Source organism: Dermacentor silvarum, chromosome 4 (genome assembly GCF_013339745.2).
Source record: "Dermacentor silvarum isolate Dsil-2018 chromosome 4, BIME_Dsil_1.4, whole genome shotgun sequence".
Lineage (NCBI taxonomy): Eukaryota > Metazoa > Arthropoda > Arachnida > Ixodida > Ixodidae > Dermacentor > Dermacentor silvarum.
The window spans coordinates 195,157,683-195,184,808 of record NC_051157.2 but is presented as its reverse complement, the minus strand read 5'-3'; the positions used below and the strand labels follow the sequence as shown (position 1 = coordinate 195,184,808).

Genomic DNA, 27,126 nt, shown 5'->3' with positions numbered 1-27,126 from the left:
ACGGAACTCGCGGACCATCACACTGACTTCATTCTGTCTACGCACTGTTGTTCATGGGACCCTTTTAGACAAAGAGGAAAGCGCGCATTGTTGTGGCTGCTTGAATCACCACTAGTAGACTAGAAGTGAGGCTGTAAGGACGTAGGACTGGTCAGATGGATTCTTGCGTTAAGCATGGCACAACTTTTACATTTGACAAAAAAAATGTCACAGTTTCGCCCTAAGGGCGAAGCGATGAATGCGATAGCAACACAGCAATGTCATACGAAGTAAGGTGAGCGGCTTTGGTAGCAATATGAATTGTAGTAAACATGAGCTGATTAAGTAAGCAGGTGTGCTGCGGCGCAAGTAGACTGACATGAAGAGAGACTCGATGACCACGAGAAGGCGCGTGTGAAACGGTGGTGTTGATGAGAAGCGCTTCCCGTGGGCAGCGCGTGCGAAGGGACACACCTGTAGCGCTGCACTGCCGACCCGGGCAGCATTGCATGTGTAGCGTGCGTTGGAAAATGTGGCCCGACTATTACTAACTGATTGAACAAGCGTGGTGTGAGCGCGCACAAACAAACATGAATAGATCACACTGAATGACTGCAGACAACGACTGTCAAAACGCTGGCAGCAAGCGCATATATACGCCGCAGCAGCGGGCGAAGGTACGTGCGGTCTATCGCTTCAACGGAAACTGAGCGGCGAATGCACGGCGCATAAAGGTCAGAGCCGTGTGGAGATAAGAGACGGTGCGGTCGAACGAACGACGAGCGCGGTTGTTGGCAGCGTAGAAGTGCGCCCCCCCCCCCCCCCCCGCTTCTTCCGGCGCTGGCTTCCCGCTTCCTTGCTTGCGCGTGGGAGAGATAAGAGACTGTGCGGACGAGCGACGAGCGCAGTTGTTGGCAGAGAAGTGCCCCCCCCCCCCCTGCTCCCTCCGGCGCTGGCTTTCCGCTTCCTTGCTTGCGCGTGGGAGATTGAGTGCGTTCGCTCTCCTTGTTACGCGCGTCCCCGCACGCTGCCTCTGGGGCATACGGCGCGGCGAAGATTTTATCTATACGGAACCTCACGGCGACGGCGACGGCAGAAATCCGGTTGAAGTGTCCATATAATTGCTATCGCAATAATAACCAGCACTTATTTGGGCACTAAACTACGTTAACGTAATGTCGTGTTTCTTTTTCTTGGTGCAGCTTGAATGTTGCGGCGCCATCTCCAAGCATGACTACGAGGTCCGAGACATGACTATACCGCAGTCCTGCAGCAGTTCCCGGACCAACAATATCTTCATATACGTAAGCAAATCTTTCATGCCACTTCCATCGCAACTCTATTTCAAACGCTTACAGTGTCAAAAAGGGTAATTTAACAATTTTGAGGAATTTAATTCGTGGTGCAAAGACATGGAGATACGGCTGGACAGCGACTTACAGTGATGACTTGGCTGGTAATAGTACCCAAATCGCTTAGATACCGTTGCACAATGATAATAATGAAGTATTAGAAGCACGTCCCATTTTTTTCATGAAAACAAATTTGGTAGGCTGCATCGAGGACGTAGCCGCAGTGGGGTAAATAAAATATCTTATGCCAGCAGTTGAGGGTGTATGTAAACAAGAATACCGAAGTGACGCTACCAAATACACAAGTGGAATTTACCCAAGCGTTACTAATCTTACAAACTTAACTTATGATACAGCTAGTAGCTGTACTGCGGTGTAATCTTCCAATCGTGCTCGATCTCTATTTGTAGTGGACCCGTTGTGGTCTAAGGTGGTGGGTGCGAATTTACATCCCTTTGTCTTGCTCCCAAGTCAATTTCTGCACCTTACGTAGCAAACGCGCTGGCGCCATACTCAAGCAACCGCAACATTTATGCAACACATTGCACACTTGTAAGCCTTATAACACTGATGAGGACAGGTTTGAGATTCTTTGATAGATTATACCTACTTGGTTTAGTGATCTCTCTCAAACGCAACCCCTACCGGTCGGATCGACGAACGTGCTGCCGAGTTATGCCTCTCTGAACGCCGAGCGAGAGGCTAAATTTTGCCGCAGTTGCGTCATGCGTGGTGCAACAACGGCTGCGTCTGTGCACGCGATGAACGCATAATTGAATAATGGCTTCTTTTTATTGCGATAGCAATTATATGGACATTCCGAGCGCATTTTTGCCGTCACCGTCGTCGTGATGTTTCGTATAAAATCCAACGATGAAATCGTCGCCGCGTGCCGTGCGTTGTGTGTGCGAGTGAAGGCGTGCGAGTGTGAGCCGGCAACCGCAGCTTAATCTCGCGCACGCGACTGAGCAAGGCGGCCGGAAGCGCACGCTCTTCGTTCGCGCGCGAGAAACGGGGAGGTGGCGACGAAGGCGGGAGGGGGGGGGGGGGGTGCGTTCTGCTTACGCGGCTGCTGCTCACGGAGCTATCTTGAAAGCGATCTGCGACGCGGTTGAAGCGTGGGCCCGCGGCGGCCTCATCTTCAATGCGATCTGCGATGGGCCAAAGGGCACTCGCCGAGTGCCGGTAGCTTCGTATGCGCGCTTTCGACGTTTAGTTCGCGTTTAAGCGAGAGCCAGCGCCAAAGTGAGTTTTCTCGCTGCCGATGGCGCGATTTCTCACTACAGCATTTTGACGAGCTCCCGCGGTCATCGAGAGAGATGTGTTCATGTTTACCTGTGCCCGTGTGACACTGTGTTTAAGTATAGTAACCGAATATTTACAAATTTATATGGCCGATAAAACTACTATCCTTACTTCGCATAGCTGTCTACGAATTTGCTATCGCAATCGATGCTTCACCTTTCGGCCGAAGCTGCGACTTTTTTCTACAAAATGATTCCAGAGGCGCGAGGGTAGTACGGTTGCAAAGACAAAAGCAATAAATATTATATGTTTCCGCCTCCTGTGGTTTTAGCAAGCAACCCCCTGTCTTTACCAAACTGAAATACATTTCACGTCAAATTGAAAAGAAAGCCAAAAGGCGTAAGCAATTTCTTTGCAGTAACAAGACGTCTGATTTTATACAGAACAGGTCTGATCGCAAGAAAGTCACGATAACCCTTACATATATCGGTTACTGTGCATAGGTGTACAAATAAGAAAGAAAATATCGCTCCATGAGAATAACAATTATTAAAATGCAGTTGAGGTATATTTGGAGTAAATTTCATGAGTTTCGGGCGTCGTATGTATTAACGTTTTGCAGCTTCATACTGTGGTTAATAAACGGATATGGACTAAAAAGATATAATCCATTACTCTCGGTTCAATAATTTGTAGGGAACACTAAATGCTAACACGAGACATTATAATATAAGATATAAGTTTGACATGCTACTTCACGTGTACTTTGGCATAGGGGGAAAACGTGGTGTGTTTATTATGCGTAGGAATGTCATGGGCATATTAGAAAAGATATGAAGAGTGGACACTTGAAGAATCCTACTTAAAAGAATATTCTTACACTATATCTATTTTTTTAAACTCACCTATTTCTCGTCCTGGATAGCATGTACCACAGCAGACAGCAAAAAATCTACGTCCGATATATTGAACTACAGAACATTTAAATCATGTATCAGCTTATAATTATATTGCTTGAGTTCAGCAATTAGGCAAAATTACCAAAAATATGATAGCCTCTTTTACAATCACATCTGTTTTCTTGTTTTTTTTTATTTTGTATATTTTTTGGGGGGGAGGGGGCAAGGAGGAGAGAAAGCGGAGGTAGAAGTGCCAACATTGGCCGCTTGTAGGAGCTTGTAAGTACTTTGTGAGCTTTAATGTAAGCACTAAGCTGTGTGATCTACTGGGAAAGATGAAGCACACTACACCCAATTCTCATGTCGACAAATGACTTATGTTTGTATTTTTCTTGCTGAATATTCAGCAAGTGATTGCTGGTGCGAAGGCATTTATTATTTACTTTCGAATTTTTTAGGGATGCAGTGAAAACTTACGTGTCCTTCTTGAGAGGACAGGAGCCGTTGTGGGTGGCTTGGGTCTGGCGCTTGGCTTTGTTCAGGTGAGACTTTTTGTCAATGTATGCATTGTAATATGCGCTGCTGAGTGGTGCCATATGCTTGTATTTGTTTAGTCGAGCTACGACAGAGTAGGACACTTCCAAGCCCGAATAATCTAGCATGAAGAAAGCATGGATGCTACCTTGATCCTATCATGTCGTTACACTAACAAATAACATTAAAATAACTTAGGTGTCCTTTTTACTTGGCGCGGTATAAGTTGCAGAAACCCGAAACTCCCCTGCTACCAAAAATGAAGAATTTAAGTTGAGGCAAACACAGGGCCTCAGAATGGTTATATGCAAGGTAACATGATTTACTAAGAAATATTATAAAACAGTGTCATCATAGCAGCTTCTCATACCACTAAGCTAAGATTACTTACAGAAATATTTTGTGGCAGGAATTACTTCCTGGAGAGAATTTGGGGATAAGAAAAGGGAAAGCTACGCCAGGCTTACTGGGTTTTCAAAGTCACTGCAATTTTCATGCAATCCTTGAGGAAAGATTGCGGCTTCTGAGAATGATTACAAATTACGCGCACTTAATTTATCTGAACAACTTGTGTCAAGCGTATTTGTGCGTATCACTTCATTCAATTAAGTAATAAAAGTGAAGCTGAATAAAATACGCCTACGATGTTACGTATAGGCTGTCCCACCTAACGTCAGCCAAGCTGTTGAACGAATAAAAAGATTTAAAAACATCTTGCAAGACACAATTTTCTAGCCTATGGTGTTCGGTAGTCAGACCTCTAACAACAAAACACCGCAAGTCTTATAATTGTATTTTGCACGGTGCTTTTTGAACTTTTTTCTTTAAACAGCTTTGCTAGCGTTAACATAAACACAAAAACACAGTGTCATGATGCGCATTACACGGAAGGCGAAATGTTTAAGTATATTGCGATAATAGCCACTATTGTAAATATAAGAAATATGATAAATAGCTCCGCTTCCCTTTTTGTTCCCGCACTCTATACTTCCTAGTATTATGCTATCTTTTCATTGCACCCGTGCTAACTGCCACTGTTCAGGTGTGTGCCTTCAGTAACGGTACTCCTAGGCAGAGTTCGTCGCATTTTTTTTTCTTACCAACACAAATAACTCTCGCTTTTCCACAATCAGATGTCAGCTGACGGGGATACATATCCGAGTGCATACGTGTAAAGGTGCCTATAATTTTCACCAAGTGCTTAACAGAGGCTTCACGGGCTTTTATTGTATTTAGATTAGATCGTGCGAAAGCATTCCTTTCGTTGGCGCAAGGCACCTGCGCACACTTCTTTACAAGCAACGCTAATTGTCTTTAGATACAGGAAATTCGAGGAGAACACTAAACGAACATTTCTGCTGGAAGAGTGAGCATATTGATTAGGACTATCGTCTCAACCGTCAGAGCTCGAATGGCCAAAAACACAAAAAACAAAGGATGAAAAAACTGCATTAGTCATAAAATTTTAGCATTCTGTAATACGTAACCTAATTTCAGTGGCACCTAGTTTTCACCAAACAAATTCCTTTGTTTACAATGTGTTCGCATTTCCATCTCATGACCGACTGACAAGATTATGTGTGGCTCGAGGCGAAAATGGGTTCATTTCAACTAAGCAAGGAACAGTGTCCATTCTTTCATTTAAGCAGTGCACCCGCATCATTGTGCGTGGATTCTGCTATTGTAAAGTGGTCGTCAAAAGTCACGCCGAAGTCTTGCTTTTCCTTATAAAGGCACTAGCCTTGGTTAACATTGCGTAAAACGTGTTCGTCTTGCATATCTGAGCAGCACCGGTTAGCACATCAATGAGACAAAAGAATAAGGCCACACAACCGGTTCACGCAACTCTGCCAGGTTTCATCAAAAACGAGGTGCCAAGAATGCCTCCAATGCACTATTCTCTGTTTCATTACAACCAATTGCTTGTAACCTGCGATGTTCATAGCGGTCCCCCCAAAAATCAACAGGGGTAATCTCTGCGAGATAAGAACACTAAGAGTGAAGGTATGCCAAGGTCATTGGGATGCAATTCACACGAGTGTGAACACCTTGTTTGAAAGGCGAGTGGCACCGAATGCCTCATAAGGACATCAAGTTCGGACATTAAAAAGTGTAAGCTCCGTCCTTAAAGAAGTGTATCATGAGTGAAAATTATCAGCCAACGTAATCTACACTCACATCATATGTGAAAGTGGACGCTTCAATAAGAGCTACGCTAAGTAATGCTTTCGGTACACAACCTTCTGTTACCTTCTTCTACTCTGTCGTATGGTACGCGAAACAAGATTCCTGGCATCAATATCGCAAGTTTCTATTTTTGGACTTCAGGAAGCTTCAACATTATAATTATGTGGTGACGTTTCTTAGGAAAATTGAGTAACAGTTGTTTTCTTGTGTTCCAGATCATCGTCATGATCATCTCCCTCTGCCTCTTTTGCACGATTCGGCAGGATTCGAAGTAATGAGAAGACGTGATACGTGTGGTGCTTCCATTTTTTTATTTTATTGTATTTTTTGAAGTCATAAGTAATACCAGAATTAAGCATACAAAATATCTTCTGCTTAAAAAAACAGCCCCTCCACTATTGGCTCTTTGCAAAGACACACTCTGTCATCCACGCAAGCTCCATTTCTAGGACTACACATTGAAGCTGCTTTACAGCAGTATAGATCATCAGCATGGGTATCATCACGAGCAGCCACTGAACCTAGTTTTTCTGAATGCGTAAGTTTCTTCTGGTGGTTTCAAAATAGTCATTACTTCAGCAACGCAGTTGTTGTTGAGTGCACGTCATACATTTGAACGTTTTCATTAAGTAGTGTACACATTACACATAATTCTCGTCTTCTTATTCAGAGGCTACACTATGTAGCCCGCCATTTCGCCTTCTCGATTACATCTGTAGAGTTTTGAATTGCACAGACAATGTTGGTTATTATATTATTTCATTCAGACATTCATGTGAAAGACCCGCCATATGTGTATATTCAATAAAGTCGTATTTTTACATAATGTATTTTGTTTCCATGACAATATTGTTGCGCAAAAACGTATATTTACAAATATTTACAAAATAGGCGAGTAGCACAGGCGTAGCAGCAACCAGCCAAGATGGCGAGGAGCAACCTCTACCTCCTATTCTTCGGTGCCGGCCTAATGCTGACCTCTGCTTCGGTGCCCGTCTTCTTCTGTGTCGCGTCATTACCTCCCGGGCGAAAACACGCGCACCATCCGGACAGGTCAGAGTGTAGCATCAGCGGACGGGTGATACGGCTTCAGCCGGGCAACATGAACTACGTCAGTCTTGACCGGCACAGAAGATAACATTGGCTATGCCGGTGCAATCTCATACGTCACGTCGGTAACTTGGCGCAGAACGCGATAATGACTATGGTAGCGTGGTAGAAGCTTCGCGGAGAGACCAACGTGTCGAGTTGGCGACCAGAGGAGCACTAAGGATCCAGGAGCGTAGTATCCATCCTTGTGACGGCAATCATAATGGTTCTTCTGTGACACCTGCGACATCCGAAGGCGGTCGCGCGCGATATGACGCGCAGCGCGCGCCCTGTCGATGGCATCTTGCGCGTACTCCGATGGTTGTCGTGGAGCGGGTCGTAGTAAAGTATCCATAGGTAGTGTCGGTTCCCGGCCAAAAAGAAGACAAAACGGTGAACAACCTGGCGTGACGAATTATAGGCAAATGTGACAAAGGCTAAGGTAGCATCCCAGTCGCGGTGGGCGGCGGAAACGTACAGTACGGTCCACTTTGAGAGGGAACGCGCGAGCGCGCGGCCGGCGTTAGGCCGGCGATACGCGGAGCGCTAACTGCTGGCGAGATTTTGAAACCTGGAGCATGCGCATAAAAGCGCAAGGACGGTGCTTGCCGCCGTTCGTCTGCTACTTACCGCCCCTGCGCTTGCCGTGCGCTGGACAGCGCGTTCGTTTTTCTGCGGTGCGATTCATGTCCCTGTACTCTCCCAGCGCCTCGTCGGGTAATCAGCGCGTAGAACAAGAAAAAAAAGTAAGTACCGTTTCTTTGTTGCTGTGGTTTCTGGCAGCTTTGATGCGATTTCATTCATGGCCACAGCGGCTGAATTTCGATTACGGGCGAAATGCAAACAAAAGCCATGTATTTAGAAGCACGTTAAGGAAACACTTGCGATTGAAAATAGTTCAAAGTCTCCCATTACGGCGTGACACCGAATGATATCCTTGTTGTGGCTTGCAATACCCCAGCCAATGTTAGTTCTTAGACGCGTGATTTTTTTAATCGTTGAGGCAACATCGCAGAATATGCGATGACGTGCACTTTTACGAAAATTATTGCGTTTCACTAACACGCGCACTAAAAAATGGTGTGCGTAAAACGACGCGGAGTAAACGAAGAAGACAAAATTTATTCGTTGTATTTGTGTGACTGAGTATAGGTGAGCCAGGCCAGATCTATAGCCTCGAAACATTTTAAAAAATGCAAAGCTAATGGAACATGTCTGTGCCCTGTGAAACACAAAATAAAATGCAGATCTGTGCAAGCAAACTAGGACTAAGCGCGACATACCAGGCACTGAAAAAAATTACAATCGTAATGACGATGATTACGCTGGTAATCGCAAAAAAAGTCAGTTGTTTAGGCCTTGGGCTTTTGGTTTCATCGTTTTGGGGTGTCTAGATAAATGTCTGGTGGATCCTGGGTTTTCCATTCTCATATGAACCTAAGTCGCTTCGTGCTCAAATAGCATGCCCTGGACTTCGTTCAGTACCGGGTGACGTCACCTTCAGCATCGACTACGGCCTTCATTCTTTCAGGCAGAGACCTGTACAGTGCTTCTGTGAAGTTAGAGTCGCACTTGAGCCGCTCCCACTTCTCGTTGACCGCAGCCCAGAGGTCATCCGCAGATTTTTCATGAAGGCTTAGGCGTGAGAGAGATGTCTTCATCCTTCCTCACACATTTTCTATTATATTCAAATCAGGGGACTGTGGGGGTCACATGAGCACAGTCACTCCGCGCTGCTGTAGTAGGCGAGCGACCTTTTTGGCAGTGTGCACCGGCGAGCGGTCGTGCTGAAAAATGCAGTCATGCTGCAGTGTGATGTGACTGGTGATGTGCGGGAGGCCGACGGTGTCCAGAATATTGCTGTATTTGTCCGCTGTGAGGGCCCCTTGTATGCGCACGAGGGGTCCGAGGCCGTCACGGGTGATGCAGCCCCAAACGCTCCCCACAGTCCGTCCGCTTGCTACTACTCGGTGAACAGACTCAGGCCTGAACCTATAGTAGTAACAAACACGAACGAAAAAAGAAAGTTCTAGAAGGCTGTATAGTGCAGCACTCTTGTCTTGCAATGCCAATCAAGTTTTAAGGGAAATAACTACGAGACGAAACAGCATACTTAAGATTATTAATACGGCGAAAATGCTGAGGCCCGTGTACTTAGATTTAGGTGCATGTTGAAGAACCTCAGGTGGTCCAAATTTCCGGAGCCCTCCACTATACGGAATCCCCCGTAATCATATCCTGGTTTTGGGACGTTCAACCCCGGATATTATTAAGACTATTAATAGGAAATCGAGTGTTTCATTCTCGGCCGCAGATACCTTAATATTTCTGGTGCAAGGCATGTTTTCCAACCCACGCATGTGGCACAATGGGCGTTTGATAAGTAGCGCATAATTTCTAAAGGAGTTCCGATCGCGGCGCTTGGGTGAGACTTGTATACTTTTTTTCGACTACGGTGCGTTAAAACTCAAATTTACAGTTTGATTTACTATGGAAGTTGTAGCAAGGTTAGGGAACCGGAGAAGACTTAAGAGAATTCGAACATACCGAGTTCTGTCTGGACGCCAGATCTCTGATCCCATTTGTTCGTGAATGTGCACTCGTCGCTGAAGACCACTCGGTCCCAATCGTCAGCGGACCACGCTTCATGCCGCTGGGAAAACGACAGGCGCTTTGACTTGTTCACGTTCGTCAGTCGCGGTTTTTGCGCTGCCATCCTTCTGTTGAGTCCTGCTTCAGCCAGCCGTCGCTTCACAGTTGTTTTTGAAGCGGTCAGTTGAAAACACTGGCGTATTTCACTAAGTGGAGCTCGAGGGTTGTCAGCAACGTATGCAACGATATTCATATCGTCTTCCTGAGTTGTCACTCGTGGCCTTGGTTTACGAGAGGCGTCCTTGATCCTATTTTCATCTCTGAAAGCCTGGATAATTCTATTCACGGTCTTAAGTGGCCTCTTCACCATGGACAGTGACAGCGCGCTGGCTGTATTCTTTAGTGTAGAGCTCGACTATGCGAAGCCTTTCGTCCTCAGGTACCCTGGCCATGCCGCTTTTAAGAACTAGCCCCACTGCAAATGCGATCAGCGAAGAATACGCCCCCAGCTGTGGAATTCTGTGAAAGCGATAATGAAGCCCATCACCTGCGTAAAAGTTGATCGTAAGCTTTCCACATGCTTTTCGAACCAGCCAGCCGCTTTTGCTAAAGACAAGGAATCTGATGGTTGATGCAGCGAGCATAGCAAACTTGTCTTTCCAACCATATAAATATAGAACTGCGCTAGCGCGCGCAGAGTGCTGGGGCGGAGAAGTAGCAGACGACACGGGTACGAACCGCCCTCGTTATTCTATGCGCATGCTCCACGTTTCCAAATCTCGCCAGCAGTTAGCGCTCCGCGGACCGCCGGCCGCGCGCTCGCGTGTTCCCTCTAAGAGTGGACCGTACTGTACATGGACAGCATGTCGGTTATGGTGCGACTCAGACGTTCGGTCAGGCCGCTTGTCTGAGGGTGACAGGCGGTGGTGACGTTGTGTTTCGTGGAACATGAGCGTAGAAGGTCATCGATTACACGGGACCCCGATCGGTGAGCAGTTGACGAGGCGCTCCGTGATGCAGAATAACATCGTGAAGGAGGAAGTCGGCAATATCGATAGCACAGCTGGTTAGAAGTGCGCGCGTGATAGCGTAACGCGTGGCATAGTCTGTCGCGACAGTGACCCATTTGTTCCCTGATGCTGATGCAGGGAAAGGACCGAGCAAATCGAGGCCGACGCGGAAGAACGGCTCTACTGGGACATCAATAGGCTGAAGAAGGCCGGCGGGAAGCGTCGGTGGTCTCTTGAGTGGCTGGAAAAGTTAGCAGCGGCCAACATACTTCTGTACGGAACGATAAAGCCCAGGCCAAAAGAAACGACGCCGCACGCGATCATAAGTGCGCGTTACACCAAGATGACCTGCTGCAGGTTCGTTGTGAAGCTGCTGGAGGACAGTAGTACGCATGTGGGAGGGCACCACAAGCAAGTGTTCAGGGCCTTTGGAGTATACACTGTGGCGGTATAAAGTTCCATTATGTTAGGTAAACATCCGGAGTGGCTCGTCAGGAGGCCCCAGAACTGAGACAGTTGATGATGGAACGTAACGTCGGATCACGCCGCTGTTCATCGCCGAAATGAATTAACTGAGATATAGAAAGGACACAGGCATCGGTGTCAAGGTTGGTGCTTTCGGGTTGATCCACGGGATAACGGGACAGGCAGTCCGCGTCCTGATGTAATTGGCCAGACTTGTGGATGACAGAAAACGAGTACTCTTGTAATCGCAAAGCCCAGCGTCCGAGACGGCCTGTAGGATCTTTCAGCGAGAAAAGCCAGCAGAGCGCATGGTTGTCATTGACTACCGTGATTGGGCGGCCAAACAGGTACGGTCGAAATTTGGAGATTGCCCAAACAAGGGCAAGGCATTCACGCTCGGTAATTGAGTAATTGCGTTCTGGGGCAGAGAGCAGGCGGCTGGCGTAAGCTATGACGCAGTCACGACCATGCTGGCTCTGGGCAAGGACGGCTCCGATTCCGTATCCACTGGCATCCATCCGAACTTCCGTAGGAGCAGATGGGTCGAAGTGCGCCAACAGAGAAGTCGTCAGAAGGCGGATAAGCGCACAAAATCCATCAGCTTATAGATGGCCCCAGACGAAAGGCGTATCTTTCTTGAGAAGGTCGGTGAGCGGACGGGCGATGTCAGCGAAATTTTTGATAAAGCGACGAAAGTAAGAACATAAGCCAACGAAGCAGCGAACGTCTTTGGTTGAGCAAGGTGCAGGGAAATGCTTCACGGCGCGAATTTTTTCTGGGTCAGGTTGGATTCCACCACCATTAACAAGGTGGCCGAGCACTGTTATTTCGCTGCGACCAAAATGACACTTGGATGAGTTAAGCTGAGCACCGGCGCTGCGGAACACTTGGAGGATGGCGGACAGGCGCTGAATATGGCTGTCAAATGTCGTTGAGAAAACAATAACGTCATCTAGGTAACATAAGCAGGTCGACCATTTGAAGCCACGAAGGAGCGAATCCATCATGCGCTCAAATGTGGCTGGCTCATTGCATAGGCCGAAGGGCATAACTTTAAATTGGTATAACCCGTCAGATGTCACAAAAACGATCTTCTCGAGGTCCATAGGATGTACGGCAACCTGCCAATAGCCACACCGCAGGACGATGGACCAAAAATAACTCGCTCAGTGGAGGCAATCGAGGGCATCATGTATGCGTGGCAACGGATATACGTCCCTCTTAGTGATCTGGTTCAGGTGTCTGTAATCGACACAGAAACGCCAGGTGCCGTCTTTTTTCTTGACAAGCACAACTGGGGATGCCCATGGGCTAGACGAAGGTTCTATAATGTCTTTTGCAGCCATCTTGTCTACTTCTGTTTGTATAATCGCCCGTTCAGCAGCAGAAACGCGATACGGACGGCGATGAATAGGGTTTACGTCGCCTGTGTCGATTCGGTGCATGACGACCGTTGTCTGGCCAAGTGGGCGGTTGTCGAAGTCAAAAACGTCCCGGTACGACGCTAACACACAGCAGAGCTCGTCAGCCTGCGCAGGTGAAAGGTCCGTGGCTATCACTTCGTTGAATTCACTGGTGGGCAAGCTGGTGGATCCTGCTGAGCACGTCGGACTCAAAGTCGCCTCAAATGTTAGCGTGGATATTTGACAGTCGTTGAAGGATGCCAACGTTGCAAGCGCAATTCCGGAACACGAGAGGATAAGCCAAAGTTGAGCACAGGTAGATAATCTTCGTTGTTGCACAATTTCGACAACCGTGTGGGGTAGGGTCACATTGTATGCCAAGACAACGTCAGTAATAGGGGATGCAACGTAATCCCCGTCAGCGACAGCAAGAGAGGGCGTCAAAAGAACATAAGTAGTGGATTGAGACGGTAATCGCACTTACTCTGAAGAACACAGTTGCGTAGGTTTAGCAGGAAGAGTCTCTGGGGTAGAAGGGAGTTCAAGTTGCAGGACACCGGTGCCGCAGTCTACGAGGGCCGAATGTGTCGGCAAAAAGTCAATGCCCAAGATCAAGTCGTATGAGCACTGCTCAAGCACAAGAAACTGAGCGCTCGTCGTATGGCCAGATACAGTAACGCGGGCAGTACACGTTCCAACAGAAGTAGGTGTGCTTCCATCGGCAACTCTCACTGTACGTTGCACGGTGGGTGTCAGGACTTTCTTCAGCTTCTCACGAAGACTAGAGCTCATCACAGAGATCTGTGCACCAGTGTCGATAAGGGCCGTAACACTAACACCGTCGAGTTGGACTTCGAGCAAGTTAGAGCGGGTAGAAACTGTCAGACGAGGATTTCGAGGCCGGGTCGAGAATGCAGCGTCACCTCCGGGCGCTGCACTCGCTAGTTTTCCGATGCGTAGCGTCCAGAGTTGGCAGGCGACGGGTAACGGCGGGCTTACGGCGAAGGGAATCGGCGGGCTTGCGGCAAGCGAGATCAGCGATCGCGGGGCGATGGTGACCTGCTGTACACGTTGGTGCGAGTGTCGACGTCGGGCGTGTCAGTCGATGGAGAGCGCGACGATATTGTACGGGAGTAGCCTTCAGGACGAGGGTTTCGGGTGCTCCAGCCAGTGGGTGACGTCTGACGGCTCAAGCAGTGTCGCGCAATATGCCCAACTCGAGAGCACGCAAAACATATTGGGCGATCATCCGGCGTCCTCCACTCAGCGGGATTGCGGTATCGCGAGTAAAAGGGCTGGCTTCCGCGGCGCGACTGGTGGAACTGGTGGTGTGACTGGTGCGACTGGTGGCACGCGAACAGCGCACACAGAGGAGAGTCCCAAATTCGCGACCTCCTTTCGAACCACGGTCTGAATCAATGAAACCATAGGCTGGTTGGCAGTCGAGACATCGGGCACGAGAGGGGCTGGTGACATTGATTCTAGTTCCCCACGAACGATCCGTGTCAAAGTGTTCGAAACCGGCGATTGTAACGGAGGTAGTGGTTCCTCACATGATGACGATGCGGCAGTATTGGGGAGCCTGGTGAATTGCTGGGCGATACGGCGGGATTTAGCTTGTTCGTATCGCCGACACTCTGTCACAATAGCATCCACGGTGGCGCAGTTCCTGAATGCGTCATCGGCGATTCCTTTGAGTATGTGTCCGATCTTGTCCGCTTCGGACATGTTACCGTCAACTTTACGGCAAAGCGCTAGAATATCCTGAATATACTAAATGTATCATTCAGTAGATGACTGCGCACGGGAGCCAATTTCTTTTTTAGCGGCTAGTTGACGACCCAAGGGCTCGCCGAACAAGTCATTCAGTTTTTCTTTGCAAACATCCCAGCTGGTCAGATCGTGTGCATGCGTCTCGTACCAGACGCGCGCGGTTCCTTTCAGATAAAATATCACATTCGCCAGCATAAGCGTATCATCCCATCTGTTCTGTTTGCTGACACGCTCATAGCATGAAAATCAGTCCTCGACGTCTACGTTATCTGTGCCAGAGAAGGTGCCCGGATCTTGCGGAAGCGATAAGATGACAGACGGCGGCGACGGCTGCTGCATGGTAGATTCCGGCGCGGTGCGTGCTTCAGTGGCCATCACCGTGGGAATAACGCGGCGACCACTTCGGAGTTCCGTGTTTGGGTGATGGGGATGAACACGCAGCGTACCCAGCACCTGCACCAGAAAATGTAGCGCAAAAACGTATATTTACAAATATTTACAAAATAGGCGAGTAGCACAGGCGTAGCAGCAACCACTCTAGATGGCGTGGAGCAACCTCTACCTCCTCTTCTTCGGTGCCCTCTGCTTCGGGACCTCTGCTTCGGTGCCGGTCTTCTTCTGTGTCGCGTCAATATCTTTTGAAACATGATTCCAACTTGCAAGTTGGAATCAGCTAGCGGAAGACAGGGGTAATTAGAGATTCGCAGGGAGAGGCCTTGGTCCTGCAGTGAATATAAACATGGGCTGATGATAATCTTTGGAAACATAAAAAAGACATTTGTGGGGTTGCAATTGCTGTAGAACTGCGTACATTTCATTAAAATATTAATTTTAACCGACACTTGTACAGTCGCAAGTCTTACGAGGTATGCAATATAGAAGGTGCGCAAACGTTTTCCTCAGGAGCCGTGCCACCTCTGAGGAACGTACTCATTGGTTCTTGCAGGTCTGCGAGATTTCTAAATGACTCATACATATCAGGTCCATTATACATTCTCATTAAATGAGCATGCATAATCAATAGTTCAAGCACAAAAAACCTACACCGGAGAGAATGAAAACATAGGGACGACAGAAGTGTTGTACTTCTACTGAAAGCTTAGTGAAAATGTGTGCTGTTAAAAAAAATTACGGCAGAACTCACCTCCCGATGACTGTCGACGATAATGTCGACAGGCATTGGCACTTTGGCGCAACAAAGCGTTATATTACTGAATATTCTATTCCCGGCCCAACTACTGCGTGTTGATGTCGGGTACAACGGCAGCACAGAATTATACCACAATACTCACATTACAAAAAGAAGGTACTTCGAATGTTTGAAGGACATCATGGTCACCCCGTCCGCTTTTTTCAAAACATTTCATATTGCAAGCTAACCAAATCTATTGTCTCACGCTTTTTTGTATATCCAAAATAATAAGTTGTGCACTATGTACAGTTGTTCTCGGTGTGTTCAATACTTCCTCCATACAAAAAGTATAAGAACACCAAAAATATAACTACATATGGTAGGCAGCATATTCTACACTACCCCGTCTCCTTAATAAACTTGACATTTTAGGCCTAAATAACAAATTGCCCAAAAATGGGCTTAAACAAATTCTTGTAGAAAACTGTATTCAATATAACCAAGTACAGTTTTAGTGTTGACCAAATCTCCACGTGCCTCGACTTTTCATCTTGATCAATGTACACTGAGTGCTCTCTTTTATTTCTGAGCGCGCATTGTTTCTTTTCGTTGCTGCTTCTGACAATATATGTATGCCAATTTGCTTCTTTCGTGTGCTTTGTGATAATATTTGTGTGTTTGTTTTTATATCTATAAAGACAATTTAGATTGTGAAATGATAACCTAATTTGAAGTATTGTATATTGTTGATATTCGCCTACTTGTATTATGCCTGCGTGCCGAACTGTATCGGACCAAACGCCTTCGTCAGGCTGTATAGCATTTTTATTTGGCTTCGATTCCTGTTGATGTGCAGAAATAAATTAATAAATGAATTCAATTCAATTCAATGCGAATAGCAATCGAGCATCGTCGTGACAGACCATACTCCTAAGTCACGTTTATGAACACCTGTAGTGGTAATTCTCAGACTCGTTGCTTCGGCTATATGCCGCATATTTCGATATCATCCCACTTTGCTATGGCCCTCGCTTGCCAAGGTGACCCATGAGCATGGAATCATGACGATAGCTCTATGGCGCCGACGCAGTGACGATGTAATGAAGAAGGAGGAAATATATCCGTCGGATGACAAAGGCGTGTAACGACAACGGCATGACAATACGATGTCGATTCTTAAATTACGATAACGGTATAACGACAACCCGACGACTATGGCATGAGGAGAATGAGATGACAACAGTATATCGACAACTGGATCATGTATAGCGGGAATGACGAAGTTGGCACGACCAAGACGGCATGACGAAGACTGTGTCATAACGAATGTGTGATAGCGTCTGAGTGACGATGACCCAATTTACGCGGATGGCCAGACAACCGTGGCATAATTACGATTGCATGACAACATGATTACGATGAAATGACGAACAAGCAATGACGTCTATAGGTCGACCGAGGTCGTATGATGACGATGGCATGACGACAAAGGAATGACGACGAGGACATGACGAGAGTTGCATGTTAAGTCACAAAGATGACGACGGAACGACCACGATGACATGTCGACGACAGTATGAGAACTAATGCATAACGACAATGCAGTGATGACGATGGCATGATGATAACGGCATGAGGACAATGGCATGAGGGGTGTATGATGACAATGACGGGACGCTGACACTATCACGAAAGCTGTATGACTGGCGACGGGGAGAGGAGGACGGCATGACAGGAGTTGGTGACGAAGCTGGAATGACGATGATGACACTACCAATGCAGCATTGCAACGACGGCCTAACAATGGCTGCATTCATGGCGACTGTCTTATGATTATGGCATGATAAGGGCGTCCTAATCACAATTGAGTGACGAGAGTATGATTGCAATACAGTGACAGAGATTGACGTTGATGCAAAGACACAGGCGGTATGACGATGACATGACGTTACTGAAGCGATGAAAACGATAAAACGACAGCGAGGCGACGACGGGATGATGACGATTGAGCGACCACGATGGCGTGACGACGGCGTAATGAGGTTAGTCGGAAGACAAAGCTGTAGTGACGACTACGCAACGACCAGGACGGCATCACGACCCCGAACACATTTTCGATCATCCTCGTATATTTATGTCCACTACAGGATGAAGGGCTCTCCCTGCGATCTCCTAACAGCCCTGTCTTGCGCTAGCTGATTCCAACTTGCGCCTCCAAATTTGCTAACTTCATCACCCTACCTAGTTTTCTGCCATCCTCGACTTAGCTTCCCTTCTCTTGGAACCCATTCTGTAACTCTAATAGTCCATCGGTTATCTACCCAACGCATTACATGGCTTGTCCAGCTTCCTTTTTTTTCTCGTAACCTTAATTAGAATATCGGCTATCCCCGTTTGCTCTCTGATCCACACCGCTCTCTCCCTGTCTCTTAACGTTAGGCCTAATTACGTTTCGTGACATCGCTCTTTGTGCAGTCCTTAACTTGTTCTCGAGCTTCTTTGTTAACCTCTAAGTTTCGTCCCTCTGTGTTAGCACCGGTAGAATGCAGTAATCCGCATTTTGCATTGCACTGTGGCGCCACCTGGCGGCCTCCACGAGAAACAGAATGTACGGCGTCGGGGCAACGCGGGACGCAGAGGCACGCTGCAAGAAGCGAGCTGAAATAGTTTAGTGCATTTGTCAGTTGTTGTAATTTTCGTTTTGCTGTGACTGGCCGCTTCCTGGACAGGACGCCGAGGCCGGTAACGACCCAGGCGCGGCTAACAACCGCAAGTCGTCGAAATATGATGACGTGATTTCGTGCACGTATACGCTGACAGAAGTCGTCACCACGCGATGTGCCTCTGAACGAACACATCGCACCTTAACGCGACTGCCACAGCGCCTATACGCTTGTATTCCTATTATTCCTATTTACTCGTATACCCAATATGAATCCAAACATGCTTCGGAAGTTGAAGTGCACGAACGTGAGCACTCGCCAGCCGCCCACCTCACGTTCAAGCTGGGGTCAATTCCGCTCAGCGGAGGTTGGCCGTATCGTAGCAGTCGAGTTCATGCACTTGCCACTGTTAGACCTGCACAGAACGTACGACAATAGGATGATAACAGCTGATTTTACAGCTGTCTTGACCATAGTGGCCATAGCTCTATGAATGCGCGCAGAGTACTTATGCAACACAAGAAAGGCGCATTTGTTTACATCGGCGCATGTACGGGTATACCGCTCGCTGTTCGCTTCAAGTACAGTAGAAACCGTGCACCGCTCACACGAAATAATGACGAAATGCTCAAAACATATGTGAACAGTTCTCATGCGCATATCAGACGCATATCGCGCTGAGACGAGAAGGCATGCGCGCCGCGGGCATTTCGAAAACGGCGACTATACAAGCACCTATAGCCGCAATGGCACGCGAAAATGCCGACTCCTGCCGTACTTGCGTGGCAACGAGCGATGTTGTTGCTGACGCAGCCGTATCGAAAGGGCCATCACTTGTTGCCTGTTTAGCATAAGAGGCAAACTGTGTTTTCGGTAACTAATAAATTTCGCAGAATAACAATACACACAGATCTACCACTCTACGTAGTTGCGCTTCGTTCATGGAAGCGCTGGCGAGTGCGAACGACAGCCCTTCGATCAAGAACGGTGATGTACCGCGGTGTTGGCACTGCGCCCTGTCGCCGCTTCCCACTGTTTGTGTGTGCATCGTACTATGCTAAGAGTGCGTCACTTCAAGTCGGTATGGTCAGGACCTAACTATAGCAGCAGTTTCCTTCGTCGTGCTAGGTTATCCTATATTTCAGGTCCGCCGGTAGCGGACGAACTCGTAGGCTATGTTAGGCCTAATAAAGCTGTGTTGAACGAGATATACACCCCTTCAAACTCAATGTGGTCGTTTGTAAAGGGCTGTAAATCGTGCATTACAGCTTAGGAAGCACGCCTCGACTCATTTTGAGCGTCAGTAAATGCACGCACAAGTGCAGTTGCTGCGACAATCGTGTTGCCGGTGCGATGCTCTCACTCGGCGGCCGCTCGCACGGCGATCAGCAGCACACCATGGGTTTGTCGGCATCGTCGACACGAAAGCCTATCACACTAAAATGACTCGCTGTCGTTGGTCGCATCGTCGGTCGCTTCTTTGTCATACAAGTGTGACAATATAGGTCTCCAACTGGCACAGTGTGCAAACTACAGCTGGCCGAAAGTCGGCACCGGCGTAAGGTACACTTCTTATCGGCATTGGTGTCATGTCGGCATTGATTGTGATGTACCATACGTTAACCGAATATCGTTGTGAACACCTGAAGTTTCTGTCGAAACACATCGCAAATACCGCGTCGTCGGCACTGCTCCGACAATATACGAGTTCGCGTCCTCGTCGACTATGTTGCTAGCTGCATACGCTATTGCATACGCGCGCGTCGTCTGCTGCACGAGCCACCGACGCCGTACAAGACGTTTTCGGCGCTCACCGCTAGGGTACAGCGCATGCGCACTCGGGACATGCAAAAGGCGGATTGCAACACTTTTCTTTTCAGCGACAGTGGTACGCTCCCAGTGAGGATTTGGCAATACCTTCCGTATGCACTCCAACCAAATTTAATCCCTCTGTATATTTCCTTCTCACGATTAGGGTCAGCTGTGAGTAATTGACCTCGATAAACGGTACTCCTCTACAGAGTCTAGAGATTCACTGGCGATTCTGAATTCTTGTCCACTTGCCAGGCTATTGTACATTCTCTGTTTTCTGCAGATTAATCTTCAACCCCAACCCCACCCGAGCACATAGCTACTGCCAAAGCCATTAGACAACTGGAACCACAGGGTCGGCATGAAAGACGTAACCACGACAGCATGACAAGAGTGAGATCACGAAGCTGAAACAGCGACCATTGAATGAACACGACGGCATCACTATGGCGGTACAGCAACGAATGCATGACGGCTGTATGACGACGATGACGTGACGACGGCATGATGGGTGTCGGATGACAAAGCTGGAATGACAGCGATGAAACGACCTCGACAGCATCATGACCACCCGCGCATACTTGTTGCACTTGCTATTAGGCAACTTGGGCCACTGGGTCGGAGTGGAAGGCGCGACGACGACGGCATGACGAAAGTAAGATTTTGCGGAGCTGGAATGCGGTTGGGGGGGGGGGGGGGGTTGCAACTAAGCACACGTCTTTAACCAAATGGCCACGATTGGTTCTCAGTTACATCCCTAGTGCCTACATAGTACATAGTGCGGTACATACATAGTACCGCAGCGCAAGGGAAACAAGAGTGTTTTATACTTAATATATACAGTTCGCCGAAGGAAACGCTGGGACCCCTATTAGCCCCGAGAACGACCTACAGGGGCGCTGCGAGCGCCGCTCGCGTGACGTCACGGCAAGGACTCGCGCTTGTCGTCTGCTTCCGTTCGGGCACTGTCCGGACGCCTTCTGGAGTGTTTCCGTTTGTTCGCTGTCGTTCCCTGTGCTTGTGTACTTATGACGGTCATGTCAAATACATTTACGACGTCTTCATTCGCGCAAGCTTATTCAAAGAGCTGATTTCCTAGACGAAAATTTATTTCTCAAGGGCATGCAACGCTGCAGTGCCAGCCGAAGGAGCTCAGACCAGCCCATTGCATGTTTTTCGTGCGCGGATCTCGACATTGCAGATTGAGGGACTAATAAAAAGCGTAAATAGCACGTGACTAATAAAAGGCTAAACGCATTAACATAGCACATAAGAATCCAGTTAGGATACCATACCTGCAGTGGTGGTGGTGGTGGTGGTGGTGGTGAATTGTAGCAACAGGCGGGTTTAGCCTGGCGATCAAGGCCGGCAATGCTCCGCCTGAGCGTCTCTTACAATATCGCTGAATGGTTTCACCATATGTCCATCAAACCAGTCTCTCTTAAGAATTCCATAAGGAGACCTGAAGTTTTTGTGGGGGCTATAACTGATCCCTCGGGAAATACAAGGTGTTGCAGGCACGCATGCGGAAGATCCTTTTTTGTAGATTCTCCAGGAGAGCGTCCAACGAGCATGCCACTATGTCTGCTACATATGAATGCTACATTTACCTTCATTTTAACTAATTAAAACGTGTTTGCTTGTGACGAGTAGCTCATGGTATAATATCTAATTTTTCATTTCTTCACAGAAACGCTCGGCAGTAACGCGAGGACCTGACAGTGTAGTTTAGATTCAACCAGCACCACTTGTTCCTTTAACTGCTTCTCAAAATTACGCCGTTCCTCACCGGTTAATTTCAAGTGGCGGTAATTTGAAGTAAAGCTAATTGAGGCTTACAGCTGTTTGCAGAATACCCAAAGTAATGTACCAATGTTTATTCACTGTTTCGTACTACATGTTCAACTCATTGTGCAATTTATGGCTGCTTGTTTCTTGAGGAACAGACATCATGAATCTGTTTGGCGAACTGACACAGGCTCCTGGGCCCAAATTTTTTACTGAATAATGCCTTTTGGACCGTATGGCTGCAGCTAGAAAGAAGCCGAAGCCTCATTAATTAGCAGTATGAGGCTTATTGAAGATATCATTATTCCCCTGTGGAGGTAAAAAATCAAGTGAATTAATTTGAGGCTTGTGGGTATGTGAGGTTCTCTTTTATGTACTCACTTAGCAAATAGTTCTCAGTTTGTGTAGCTAGACAACGCAGGATCGAGGCATGGTGAGGCCGAAGGTGTTTGAATATTGTTCTTCAGCGCAGCCTCAGCTGCGCTGTGTAACCTCGAGTATACCTTAGGCATTGCAATTGGCGCTTAAAGAACTGCTTCATGGTTTCAATTCGAAGTTGTAGTGAACTGATGGATTTCGCGAATAACGCATGCCTCGCCATAACCACAGTCGGTAGATTTAGTTGCGTAAGGGCTGTGCCATGATGTCGATAAAGGCAACTGTAGGTCACTATGAAACATTTTCTCGCGTGCAATTGATAGGCTCTCTATCTCTATCTCAACCACGAAATTGTTCTTTCAGGTGATTGCTGTTATGGGATTCGTGAATTATATACATACTATACGTGACGCGCCGTCGTGTTAACAGCCATGAGCAATGCGTTTTCTGAGTGCCCATTGCGTGTTTGAAGAACGGTGAAAGTATTAGCAAACGTTTTGATGCAAAATGCGCCCCTAACTCTTCCTTTTACGCATTAATAAAGTAGCCATATTTGACTACAACAACTTACCATAGTAATAAGAATCATCATAAAAGATTTGCTGTGCAGTTTCCTTCTAACACACATTTTTAATATTGACATCAAATACTAATACCAAAATTTATCTTCCTAGTAAAACGCAATGTTTCTTATAACAAAGCACTAAGAGAATCTGAAGTGTTTTGCGGAACATCATACACAACTTCCTGTGTTGAAATTGCAGACATTCTTTTTACGCAAAGTTTACGGACAGCCGCTGCGCATATACGCATTGCAAAACCAGTACACCCCTTCAATGCTACATAGCTTGCGATATCCGCGCCGCAAATTTTCACGACTTGCGGTTTTGAAGAAGAAACTGCCGTTCAGGCATGACAGTAAAAAGAAGCCGGCATATCCTTCAATAAGTACGGCTGGAGCCACCATTACCTCAAGCATGCACAAAGGGAACGAGCGCGCGCAGCAGCCGAGCGAGCGCCGTCCTGGCCGTGACGTCACTTGTAGAGGGCGCCACTCCAACTTCTCGCCGCTAATAGACAACTCGGTGCCGCAAGCGAGGCAGCTGGCTGGACAAAACGGCCTCCTCATATTAGGCGACTTCAACGCGACGAACGAGGCGTGGGGGTACGTCAGACACACCAAAAGGGGAACAACCTCGTGCAACCTCATACAACACCACTGACTTACGATAGTGACGGATCCGACATATCAAACAAGAGTAGGCAACAGCACGGCCCGCGACACTTGTCCCGATCTTGCGCTCGCGTCCAGACTTCGGAACGTCGAGTGGGAAAACGCTGACGAGACGCTAGGGAGCGACCACTTCATACTCGACATCTCGGTACACGTGGGAAACTTCCCAAGAAGAATAGTTCCGGAGTTCCGGCATAGTGCCGAATAGCTCCGGCATAGTTCCGGAGCGAAAGAGAAACTCAAGAAGCCCAAGCGATAACCGATCTGGAGGGCTGGGTTTAAGAACTGCAGGAATTGGTAGCCAAACACTCCAAGGAGGTTTGCACTCACCACGGACAATCCGGCAGTGGATCCGCGCCTCTTACACATGTGGGAAGCGCGCCACTGTCTGCTTAGAAGATGGCGAAGGCAGCGGCACAACCGTAAGCTAAAAATACGCATCGCGAAACTAACGGACGAAGCAGATCGCTACGCAGAGCAACTTGCACGACAGAACTGGGACCAGTTCTGTAACTCCCTCCAAGGAACGCTGGGCACTGCGAAGACGTGGACCATACTTCGACATCTGCTAGATCCGACACAGAGCAAGAGAGAAAGCAAGCACACGATGAGCCGAGTGCTACACAACTTCGGAGGCACAAACGGTCAGCTATTTATTTATTAGTTATTTATTAGTGACCTACATCGCGCCGTAGGGCATTACAGCAGGCAGGTTTCAAGCTTAACTAAATACATGAACAAATTATTTCAAATGATATTATTGTGTGCCTTACAAAGTAGATATATTGGCTAGCTGATACTCGGTGCAAAGCCAGCGGCTGACTAAGCTGGACTGGAAAACAGCGAACTCGACCGGGACATAACGTGTTCCGAGCTGACACGAGCGCTCGCAAGACTCACTCGAAACATCACTCCTGGCAAGGACGGAATAACCAACAAGTTGCTACGTAACCTGGACGATGCAACCGTGGAGGCAATATCTGAACTCTTAAATGCGCACTGGAGCAGAGGGACCTTACCCCGGAATTCAAGCATGCAGAGATTACGCTGATACCAAAGCCAGGAAAAACGCCCTGGCTGGAGAACCTAAGACTCATTTCGCTTACGCCTTGCCTCGGTAAATTGATGGAACGTGTTATTTTAGACAGACTACAGACGCATCTCGAAGAACGTCAACCGATGCCGAACACGATGTTTGGTTTTCGCCCCAACTTGTCAACGCAAGACGCGCTTCTGCAGCTCAAAGAGGAGGTACTGACTGCAGCAACGCCGTGCTGCCCAAAAGCAATCCTCGCACTAGACCTAAAGGGAGCCTTTGACAACGTGGGGTACGAAGCCTTACTAGCCAATCTCAGTGACACGAATTGCGGCCGACGAACGTACAGCTACGTGAGGGCTTTTCTCACAGATCGCACAGCCACAATAGGGCTGGGAAATGTGAGGTCACAGCGAATAGACACACCTAACAGAGGAACGCCACAAGGAGCAGTGCTGTCGCCGACACATTTCAATGTGGCCATGATAAAACTCCCAGCCCAACTCGAGAAAATACCAGGGATCAGACATGCCTTGTACGCAGACGACATCACGACATCGACGGTCGCAGGGTCCATAGGAGAACAAGGGGCATTACAGGAGGCAGTAGACGTAGTAGCAAGCCACGGGGAGACATGCAGACTGCAATGCGCCCCGGAGAAGTCAGAGCTTCTCTTAATCGAGAAGCGCACTCGAGGATGATGAATAGCCCCGGCACCAACCATCCACCTGCGAATAGGTCCTAGAGAAATTACCACGGTAGACAGACTTCGTATCCTCGGCTTACACTTACAAAAGGACGGGGGCGGAGGATACGCCATACAGAAGCTACAACACACGACCACGCAGATCTTGAGCATGATTCAACGAATTACCAGCAGGAATGGGGGAGTCAAGGAACAGGACCTTATACGACTAGTGCAGGCTCTGATTGTGAGCTGCATTGCGCACTCGGCACCATATTTAAATTTCAGTAACGCTGAAGTGGAGGTACTCGACCGGCTGATATGCAAGGGGTATAAGCAAGCGCTCGGACTCCCACCCAGAACGGCTACTTTTCGCCTCGAGGAGACAGGGGTATACAACAGCGCACGGGAAATCATAGAGGCCCACCTGGTAAACCACAAGGAAAGACTACTACGCACAATAGCGGGATGCTGCGTCTTGGATATACCGTACGGAAGACCAGCGCACTGACCAAAATCCCAACTTGAACACAAGAAGCTATGCACGTCTCACCGATTCCCAGGAACATGCACCCAAACTTCCACATCGGACGGATACAAGCCCGAGCGCAGGCGCTCGTGAGAAAGTGTGGAAACCACCCCAATGTCTTGTACGTAGACGCAGCCAGCACCGCAAGAAGCACCGCAATCGTCACCAGTAGTCGACAATCACGGGACCGAAATAAATGCATCGTCGGTTTCCAGAGTGAGCGCTGCGGAGGCAGAGGAACTAGTGATAGCGTTAGCCACGACGACGAGACCGCACTGGGATTGCGTCATAGTTCTGACGGACTCTCAGACGGCATGCAAAAATTATTCCCGGGCCAAAATTTCCAGGGCCGCACATCGCATTCTGAATGAAGCGCACCAGCTGCCGCCATACATTCAAATTGTGTGGACTCCGGGGCATGAGTCCTTACGCGGCAATCAGCAGGCACACGCCTAGGCCCGAGCGCATGCACACCGGGAGCCGCGAGATGACCGCGCCGAGCAGTTCCAACCAGAGCCCATACCATGAACCTACACGCGCATCCTACAACACTATCGCCTTTCACGAAGAACACTACCCCCACCGCATAATGCTCTGACGCGAGAGGAAGCCGTGATATGGCGAAAACTCCAAACAAACACATATCCACATTTGAGTCTTTACCACGCCATACACCCTGCGCTGTATTCCTATAAATGTCCACACTGTGACCAATGTGCAACGCTTTACCACATGGTATGGGCTTGCGCAAACACACCACCGCTCACACCCATAACACACTCCACCACACGGCAATGGGAGGCAGCGCTGTCCAGTTCCGACTTGACGGAGCAGCTCAACCTGGTCAATAGAGCGAGAAGGGCAGCTAAGACCGCTGGACTCCTGGACTGAGGGGACCACCCACTGCAGAGCGGAAGAGCCATCTGCGCTTGCATGCTCTTTGGATTAAAGTTTATTCTCTCTCTCTTACCGTCTTTTTCATCAACATCTTGCAGACAACCATGTGACCAGTTTGAAAACAATTTATTGGCACCGGTGGGCATGGGCAAGAGAGAGAGAGAAAAAGGTAAAGGAAAGACAGGGAGGTTAACCAGAGGTTATCTCCGGTTGGCTACCCTGTAACGGGAGAGGGGTAAAGGGATGCGAAAGGCGAGGGAGAGAAAAATAAGTAAAAATAAAGAATAAAAAAGGAAGGAAAGAAAAGAAAATCACACACGCACACGAAACAGAACTGTTTCTGCGGGCACTGTCACGCAGTCTGCGAAGGCGTTCTCGTGTTGCTTAGTGTGAACGTTCCATCCACAGTGCAGAGTCACAATTTGTCACTGAGTCCGGTGTCTC

General features: G+C 48.1%; 1 protein-coding gene across 1 annotated transcript in view; it reads left to right on the top strand.

The window, feature by feature from the left end:
- LOC119450884 (CD9 antigen-like) overlaps positions 1–7,013 on the top strand; it is a 54,561-nt gene extending 47,548 nt beyond the window's left edge. The window contains exons 5-7 of the mRNA XM_037714360.2: positions 1,182–1,283; positions 3,934–4,017; positions 6,412–7,013. Of these exons, the coding sequence (XP_037570288.1) occupies positions 1,182–1,283; positions 3,934–4,017; positions 6,412–6,471 (246 nt within the window). The 3' untranslated portion in view covers positions 6,472–7,013. The remainder of the gene's footprint in view (positions 1–1,181; positions 1,284–3,933; positions 4,018–6,411) is intronic.
- Positions 7,014–27,126: the final 20,113 nt, after the last annotated feature.